This window comes from Teleopsis dalmanni, unplaced genomic scaffold, assembly GCF_002237135.1.
Source record: "Teleopsis dalmanni isolate 2A unplaced genomic scaffold, ASM223713v2 unscaffolded_contig_1123, whole genome shotgun sequence".
In the NCBI taxonomy this organism is placed as follows: domain Eukaryota; kingdom Metazoa; phylum Arthropoda; class Insecta; order Diptera; family Diopsidae; genus Teleopsis; species Teleopsis dalmanni.
Genome location: NW_024032505.1, coordinates 1 through 10,141, shown reverse-complemented (window position 1 = coordinate 10,141; position 10,141 = coordinate 1). Strand labels below are relative to the sequence as shown.

The 10,141-nt window shown below is 33.2% G+C and overlaps 1 protein-coding gene across 1 annotated transcript; it reads left to right on the top strand.

The window, feature by feature from the left end:
* The first annotated feature begins 6,778 nt into the window (after positions 1 to 6,778).
* On the top strand, positions 6,779 to 8,739 carry LOC119663930. The gene is made up of 2 exons (XM_038073518.1): positions 6,779 to 8,587; positions 8,652 to 8,739. Exon 1 carries the CDS (start codon positions 7,128 to 7,130, stop codon positions 8,430 to 8,432), a length of 1,305 nt encoding a protein of 434 aa, XP_037929446.1. The 5' UTR covers positions 6,779 to 7,127; the 3' UTR covers positions 8,433 to 8,587; positions 8,652 to 8,739.
* The last annotated feature ends 1,402 nt before the right edge of the window (positions 8,740 to 10,141 follow it).

The following is a 10,141-nucleotide window of genomic DNA, read 5'->3' as shown; positions in this document are numbered from 1 at the left end:
AAACTTCCTTTAGAAAAAAAAGAAAACTATTAATGTGATGTCCTTTTTGGAATTAAATGTGATTAGAAAGGATGTGGTCGTTGCTTGTTGTATTGTTGTGTTGACTTGAATTTAAAAAAAAGAAAGAAAAACTTTAAGCTGAAGAGGATAAACGCCATCAAACACAGATAGCAGTAAATCCCATACAGTTTTTTTTGAGGAGGTTTTAAGTATAATAGTGGGGATTTAACTATAATTAATATAATTTGTTTTACAAGAACCGTAATAAATTAGTTTAAAATTAAGTTAAGTGTTAATAATGTGAGATTAAGTATGAAAAAATGTTAGAATGTCCCCATAAAGAATTATATTAATGATGATTTAGCTGACTTCACCAACACTGCAGATGACCAACTGCTTTCTTATACTAAATTATTTAAGTATTTAAACTTTAACAATGACAAATTAGTTAATTTACTCTTAATCAAATTATAATAATAAAAATTATAAAGTGTATATTAGTCCTTTTTACACATTGGCAATTTATTGCAGTTCATAAGTTTAATCACCTAAAACTTATCCCTCTTTTTATATTTTAGATTAAATTAAACTATATTAATATTTAGAAATCTTCTATTATTTTCTCCACTAAGTTGGGTATTTTTTTTATTACTTATTTTTCTTTTAATACTTAAATTATTTATACGAATTTACATTTATAATGTTCCTTATTTGACAGCTCTTGACGGACTAGTTTAACATTTAGAACATATAGATGGAAGAGCTGAGTATTATGATTTTAGAGATACCTTAATGTGCAATATAATACCTTCAGATGACCACTCCATTAGAAAAATATGCAAAAGTGTTAAAATCCTTAGCTATAAGAATAAAAAAAATTTTTGTAAAAAATTTAACTGAATTCATTTATATATACTCTATTTATTACCAGAACAACTCATTATCAAAATTCAACGGAACTCTTGTTTAAGTGAATCAACCAAGTAATCACAGTCACTATTGAGTAAAACTACTTCAGATACTAACTCGCAGTTCATAACACAAAGAAGAAGAAGAACTTTATTTCGAAGAGTTTCTCAATAGATTTTAATTCTTGTGCAACCTAGCTTTTCTTGATAGTCTTGATTGTTAGTTTTTAAAATAAATTTTAATTACAAGTCTAGGTTAGGTACGATTGGGTTATACCGACGATCGAAAGAGAATCTACTTAGACCTATTGGTCCATTGTGATACCGTAAACTCAGATATTAACACCACCTGGATCCGAAGCTTAAAGTACTGTTTTGTGGTAGGTCTTGCAGTTGATCAAGATCCACAAAAAAAGGGGCCCTTAAAGTATTGAGTCGGCGCAGTGCATAGGATTGGCGTGGACAAAGCAGATAAGACATCTACAAAACATCAATAAAACATCAACGTCCACTTTTAAATAACTATAATTAATAGAGAACGTATAATAGTGCACTGAGAATATAACGCCCTTATTTAGGATCTATGTAGTTATCAATAAATCTGATATTATATCATTTCGCGAGATTATTAAGTTCTTTTTCCTATATACATATTTGTCTAATGTGATTAAATATATTCCAAGTTATATATGATGTGATAGGAATACTGTCTTTTAAGTCTTGAGTCTAACAATGAAAACACTTATCATTGAAAATGGTTTTATTGTTTTTTGAAGTATTCTCCATACTACTCCACATAATTTTACATTCGATTGAACCAATTTTGAAAATACTTTTGCTACTATGAAGTTGGTATCTCTTAAATCAGAGTTATAAACGTCTCAACAACCTGTTCGGGTGTAGAAAAATGTTCGCTACTAATTTTTTTCATAATGTTTGAGAACAAGAAGAAGCTGTCAAGCCGGGACTGTGAGGAGGACGACCCATCAATTCAAGGTTTTGAGTACCTAAAAACTTTTTTGTTTAAGTTGATATGTGGGCGCTCGTGTAGAGGATGATCTTTCTTCGACTGTTGGTTTTCCACAATTGTCCGAAAACTTTCAGCAAACAAATTATCTCTTAGTATTGACCGTTCTACGTTATTCAAATGCCACAATTATAACATGATCGGTTATTGTAAAAAAACATATGAGCCTGGATTTGCTTCATCCGCGGACAACTTTTTCAGCTCATTTTGGAAGACTCAAAGAGTGAATTGCTGTTTTATTTTGAGCTCATAGACATAGATCCATGATTCGTCACTTGTCACGATATCGTAAACGTGTTTTGAACTACTTCAACCGTATTTTTTTAGCATTTCCTGGCACCAATTAAAACTTGCCTTCTTTTGAGCGATTCTCAAATTACGGGAAATCCAACGGGAACAACTCCTTATAATAACTTAATGTATATGTATAATTTAACGTATGCTGGTCTTTATACTTAGTGTTGCCAAAGTGCAAGAATTAAAGGGCAGCCTAGATATAATATATTTCGTACTAAAAATGTTCGATAATACTATCCAAAGCAATTTTTATATATAATATTCATATTTTTATATATTTCAAGTACATCTTCTGCTTTAAAATTATATTTTTCTTTAAATTAAGAAAAAAATATAATAATTAAACTGGCATAATAAATATATAGTAAATAAAATAAAAATCTCAACAACAAAAGTATACCTTCAATTTCGGTTGTATACCATATATCCTTTGAGTTGAACATGCTTTGTGCACAGATGAGAGATTCTCAACCGACAAAAAATACGGAACCGAAATTATATTTTATTTTCTAATTTCAATACGCCGGAAGCTAATAAAAAGTATAGAAATGGAAAGCAAAAAATTAAAACAAAATAAAATTGAATGAGAAAGAGAAAGAGAAGCAACCTAAACTGAATACAAAGAAAAACACCGGACAAATAATTTATCCTTGACTGCTATAGAACTTCTATAGAACTGCTATAGAAATAAAAAATTACAAACCCAAAGCAACAAAGCATCCTTAAAAAAAACAGTACAACGATTGTATGATTTCGTTATAGATGAAATTTATATTTTGTTGAAAGTTATTAAGCCAAACAATTTTTGGTATTATTTTTAATTTTATTGGATTGCCGTTTATATCTCAAAAAAGGACATGACAACAATGTTTTTGTAGTTAACTATTATTTATTCGATTTGTATTTATTTTTTTAACTTTTGAAAGAATTTACAAGCAATTTATTTATCTTATAGTCTGAGATTTAAGAAATAGTAGTATTTTATCGAAAAACAATTAAAAGACATTTCCTTTATATTTTTTTAACGTCAAATATTAATTGTGATTGGATTAACATTTTGCTTTTGTTTTAACAAAGGAACAAATATACTAGGACTTTTTTATAGTTGCTAAAACATCTTTATTTTTGTATTTGTATTAAGTGAAGAGCAGCAAAACTAACAATCTATAATCTCAACCCACTAAAACAACCTTTGAAGGAATGTCCAAAATAGTACCTTCGTTTTAAAAAGGAAAACATGCTTAGATCTTTTGTGGTTGTCTCAATATTTTTTCTTCTTATTTTTACATTAAGTGGAGAACATCAAATCTCACAGTCTAAGACATCAACCTACTAAAATCACCTTTAAGAGAATGTAGGCAAAAGATCCACGTGAGTTATACGTGTTCATCCAAATCATCACTTGTAAGCTTTGGGTTAGATCTGCTGTACGCATTCCCAAAAATTTGCTAACGACTTTTTTTTTGATAACTTACTGTTCTACATATCCCTATTACAAAAAATCTAGCCAATGGGGCATTTGTCGGCGCATTATATTGATACGTGTGTTTTTTAGAACACTGTGGTCTTGAGCCTTAACATTAGGTAACCACACTAAACAACACTAGATTCTGTCTATTTTCTATACTATAAATCGCCTTCATACCCAACGACTGCACTTAGTAATGTTTAGTATCTATTTATCTTATTCCTAATGCACAAATTCATACCAACGAAAATCTTTCCTCTACAATGGATACAGTAAATTTACTTCAATACTTAATAAATAAAATGTATGATCTAAAACAGTCATATGGAAGCAATAACGTTCTTTAAGAAATTTAAAGAAAATAGTAGCGACAAAATTTTTATTATACATTATGTTCCTAGGCAACTTCTGTATTACCACTGGTAACATAAAATAATTAATTATCACTAACATAATTCAATTAGCTATAATTTTAAATTAAATATGCTTTATCTTCATACTCCATATATCTTCACAATGCACATTTGGTCAGAACATACCATTTGGTATAAAAAAAAACCCAATAAACTAAATTAAAATAAAAAATTTCATAACAAAAATAGCGCTGGCTAACGTCTAGACTGTAGAATTTCCACAAACAATGGACACAAGCATTCTTGGCAAAACTTATTATTTAAGTGTCATAATATGAAGCTAATGATGGCACTCTGTATTTTGTATATTTCCACAGACCGCATGGAGGACACATGGCCAACGGATGCAGTAGTGAACGGCCAATTGGATGTGCTGGCACACACAAAATATAATTTCATATGTGCAAACAAAGCACGTGAAAGGACCTCAATAATATTTTCATAGCAAAGGTAAATACACGTACTCACTCATGTGGGAAACTAGTCGTACGGGCTTCAATAGATTGGAGCAATGCTCCTATTAGACGTCGGCAGATAAAATATTTGTCATAAAATATGGTTACTGTGCATACCAAGTATTGTGTTGGGTAGAAATAATGCACCACACTACATAGTTTAGGTGGGTTGGAATTTTATATATTATGTATTGTTCACATGGCTGAGTGTGAATAAAATGTCAAATAATTTCCAATTATGTTGTTTATCTTAGAATTTTTTTTATACAAAATTGTATCAATGTTATAGAAATATAGTATAATTTGTTTTTTTTTTTGTTTAAAATGTTGTTTATACAGGGTGGGAATAGGTGTTGTTGAAGCCCAATGCTACAAATACGATTTAATGGAGCAGATAAATTTATATTATAAATGTTATTAATGTATCATTATTATTAATTACAATAATTTAGTTATTAATTTCCAGTTAAGAAATTAGTTTCAAGAATTTATAAAAGAATGTCAATATGCACAATAAGGAAAGTACTAAGCGTCATATATAACATAATACCAACGGAAGTTAAGACAACATTATTTGTATATGTTGAGCCTTGTTTCCCCTGAACTTTGAAGTTTTTAAAAATTTTAACAAAATATTTAAAATAATATTTTAACTATTATGAATAAATGGCAACTATATTATAAACATTAATGGCATAATTTATCATCAGGATCATACTTGACATTCTGAAATCAAACGAAGTGTGATACAGAGTGCATCTATTACCAATAACTGATATTTATTAAACAATATTATGCTACTAGTATTCTATTAACAATATTTGAATACTAATAATATTCAGGATTTTCTTCTATATAACACAGTGGGGTAAAATTGGCAAAAAGCAATTCAAATTTCATACTTGCAGAAACTTGCAGCCCATATTTACAGACCCAATACGAGTAAACCATGTTCTTAAAGAAAATCCAAAAGTAGAATCAAAGACTTTTGAGACTCTTTTTTAACTCCAATCAAGTGCACGGACTCTATTAACTTATAGACCTTTAATAGAATTTTTTTTAAACTGTTGGCTAATCCGTTGCATATGCGGGAATATTTGCAGGAATTACTAATCTTGAATACTAATCTTGAACCCAGATTTCATTAAAATTTTTATATTTACTAATTTTATTTATAGTAGAAAGCAGAATGGAAAGAATGATATATGGCAATCGTTCAGTAAAAGTACAAATCGGTCTACTTCAACATGTTAAGCAGTTAATATATATTACCTAGAGCAGCATGGATGGGATATAATGTGCAAAGTGATTAATGGAGTTAAAAGAACAAGAAAAAGAATACTCATCGTCTTCAAAGACAAAAAGAATCCTTGGTTTAGAAATATAATTCTAATTACATTGGGAATAACATGAGATTATCGAAATATATAAACTAAAAAAACTAAACTACACAATTTAGTAAAAATTTATGCAAAATACAGAACTCATTAATTTGTAGATAATTTTGAATTATTGTTAGGTATATATGTACCTTATATTTGTTAGAAAAATTAAGGATGAGTATGGCTTTTATAATCTATAAAATTCTTTTATTATCACTGCAAAAACATATGATTTCAAAGAAATGTAAGAATATATTATATTTCTTATTGCTCGATTTTGTTAAAAGAAATTTATTTATAATTTGTATATCGCACTTAAGAATAGTAATAATTAATTTATGTATTTATGCAATTTAAAAAATTTTTTAAAATTATGTAACAAATTATATTTAAAATAACTTATAAAAAAAAATGACGAAAAAACTATGAGAAAAATACAATGACTTACCTTTTTAGCTATAAAATATTTATAATATTTATATCACACTTTAGAAAGGTAATTATAAATTTATATATTTTTACATTTTAAACAAAATTTAAAAATTATATTACAAAATAATCAATTTTTATTCATTTATATAAAAAATAACATAAACCTATCGAAAAAATATATTGAAATACCTTTTTATCTATAAAGTATTTATATTATTTATATCACACTTTAGAAAAGTAATTATGAATATATATATTTTAGCATTTTAAACAAATTTTAAAAATTATATTACAAAATATTTCATTTTTATTAATTTATGTAAATAATATCAAAAAGTCTATAGCAAAAATATATTGCATTACCTTTTTATCAATAAAACATTAATAATGGGTTCGTGTTCTCAATGAACAGGGTATGGTCATGCGCAAAACATCAGCCTATGCCTTACCAAGACCATGGTGCGTGGTACTTTATCACACCCTTCTCGAGGTGAACCTGTTTGTAGTTGATAATTTCATTGACTCAACAGAACACTATGGATCTAGAGAGGAAAACTCGATAAAACCCGTAATCTCCGGTGTTATTCGACCCGTGCCGATGAGATGAATGGCACTACGTTAGTGTGTCTCTAAACGGAGACCTCCGGATATCTGGCGCCCTCCGGTTGTAACTTAGCCTTGTCCGGGTATAGCGGATCTCTGCCCGGATCGACTCTCCTTTCTCCGCAACTCGTGGGTTTAAAATATGAACCAAAACAATAAAAATTTACAAAAATCAAGCTCGGTTAAACCAAGCTCTTCTGGAACGGCTAGTTCCAAGGTACCTACCGCAACTTCTAGCGGTAATAACAGGGTACCTCCTAATAAAACAGGAATCTCCACGCGTTCTGGCCCTTCTGCATGGTCGGGCTCTCCATCCAGGAGAATTTATAAAGAACGGCGAGCGGCGACTAGGCTGCTCGAGAGATATGGTAATGTCTCGGTTACGTCCGAGTCTCTTAAGGCTAGATTAGCCTGGGCCAAACGGGTCCTTGATACTTCTAAGGAAGTCAAAAAGGAACCTGTACCGAAGCGCCAGCGCTCATTAGATGAGTCAGCTTCGAAGCCAGATGCCAAAAAGGCAAAATTTCGTGGCAACGCCACCACTACTAAGTCCTTTAGCGACACGCTGAAGGGCTCCATCATAATGGCGGTCATTGATGAAAATGATCCAGATGGCACTATTAATCCTGAAAAATGGGATCAAATTGAGCGAAAGCTCCTTGACTTGTTCATCGAAGTTCTTAAGGAATTTCCAGGTACAATTCCCAAATGTCGCGACGGTGGATGGTTTCAGGGCCATGTGAAACTAGTCGCCTGCGTTGATCAGCGTTCTGTTGATCTCTTTCGCATTGCCATCTCCAGAATGGGTGAGGTCTGGCCAGGCGCAAAGCTTAAAGTCGTTGCCAAGGAACAAATTCCTGGCCGACCTAGGGCGCGTTCCTGGATTCCAGCCGAACCATCCGACCCTCAGCGGATTCTGGAGCTAATTCGGGTGGGAAACCCTGATCTAAATACGTCCACGTGGAAGGTCACTAAGCTGGAAGAAGCCAAAGGCAAGTTTAGGTCGGTCAGTTTTGTGATCGACAAAGCCTCTCTGGCCATTTTGGCGCGATCTGGTGGCGTTTTAAATTACGGTTTTTTCCCCATAACTATGAGGGTCTACAAAAAAGATGAGGAGCAATCCTCGTCTGATGTACGGGAATCAGCGGCAATTTCTCAACACACTGCTGATCCCTTGTCGAAAGTGGGCAACATTAAGCCTGCTTCAATGACCGAAGTGGGTCCGGTTATTCCATCTGAAGACTCACCTGTGTGCATGGACATTTCAATGTCTGCTCCTTCGCCAGCTCACTCAATTACATCAGAGGAGAGCATAGGCATGCGCTATCTTTTCGATGAAGAGGAACTCCTAATGAGTAATGACTCTGAGGAGGATAGTGCTTTTGATGTCACTGTGGTGGAGAAAAATGGATCCACACATACTGAAGATGCGGGTACAGCAAATTAACCTGCATCATAGCAAGGCTGCATCCGCCAGTCTACTGCAACGCCTCAGCAACAACGAGGCTGATATGGTCCTGATACAAGAACCATGGATTTATAAGGATCTTGTATGCGAAATCAGGGCTAATAACTACAACCTATTTTATGCGGTAAATAAGGGTAAGCCTAGGTCCTGCATAGTGGTTAATAAAAAATTTAATGCTCTCTTACTTTCGCAATATAGTGATGGTGACCAAACCGCAGTAAGTATCGAGGGCTCCTGGGGCCAAATATGGGCAGTATCTGCATATCTGGCACATGACCATGCCACAATACCATCGAATGTCCTGATACAGCTAACAAGCAGCGCCAGGAGACTCGGGGTAGAGCTTCTAATAGGTTGCGATGCCAACGCTCATCATGAGGTTTGGGGCAGCTCAAATACTAATGAAAGAGGTGAGTTACTTTTTGATTTTGTATTTAGTAACAATCTGTTCATCTGCAATGATGGCAATATGCCAACTTTTATTACTAAAAACAGGCAGGAAGTGTTAGATGTCACTCTTGCTACTGCTAGGCTTCACGAATCGGTCAAGAACTGGAAAGTGTCCACTCAACACTCGTTCTCAGACCATATGATTCTAGAATTTACCTTAACCTTAGATGAATCGAACATCTGCAATCAAAAAACGTTCAGAAATGTTAAAAACACAAACTGGACGAATTATAATGCAGCTCTAAGTGAGCTGCTTTTAACCACTTCCTCCGATCCCCCTGGGAACACTTTTGATCTAGACAATCAAGTCCAAGATCTCACCTCAGTGCTCAACGAAGCTTTCAGTTATGCTTGTCCCCCCACACAACCTAGTAGGAAATGTAACCCACCTTGGTGGAATAAGCATCTAGGTCTTTTACGAAAAGAGTGTAGGAGACTCTTCAACAGAGCAAAGCTACATAATAATGAGAGTGATTGGCTGAATTACAAAACCTCTCTGCAGGAATATAAGAAAAATTTACGTAGGTCCAAGAGAGACACTTGGCAATCGTACTGTCAAGAAATAAATAGCAATTCTGAAACCTCTAGACTGCGTAAAATCTTATCCAAAAATCCATCTGTCCCAGAGTTACTCAAAAAATCTGACGGGACATGGTGCAATAATAGTAGCGAATCTTTACAATTACTACTAGATACTCACTTTCCGGGATCTTCTACTTCGGTAGCTGTATCCCCAGAGTGCCTTAATCTCTCACCGGTTAACTCTATTAAGGTTAACCTGCAGATCGTCAAATGGGCTATTTTTAGTTTTAAACCCTACAAATCACCAGGACCGGATGGTATTCATCCAATTGAGCTCCAGAATTCGTGGGAGTTAATACACAACCGGCTTTTGGCAATTTTTAGACATTGTTTCTTATTTAACTATGTCCCGATTAAATGGAGGGAAGTTAGAGTAGTTTTTATACCCAAAGCAGGTAAAACCTCGCACCATAACCCCAATGAACTCCGTCCTATAAGCCTCTCCTCTTTCATGTTGAAGGCTCTTGAAAGAATAATAGACGTAGAAGTAAGGCGTGCTGTAAGCCCCAACCAGTGGTCCCCCTCACAGCATGCCTACACTAAGGGAAAATCTACAGAGACAGCTCTCCACTCCCTCACTTACAGAATAGAAAAATCCATAAAACTCAAAGAATTTTGTATGGTTGCTTTTGTAGATATTGAAGGGGCCTTTAACA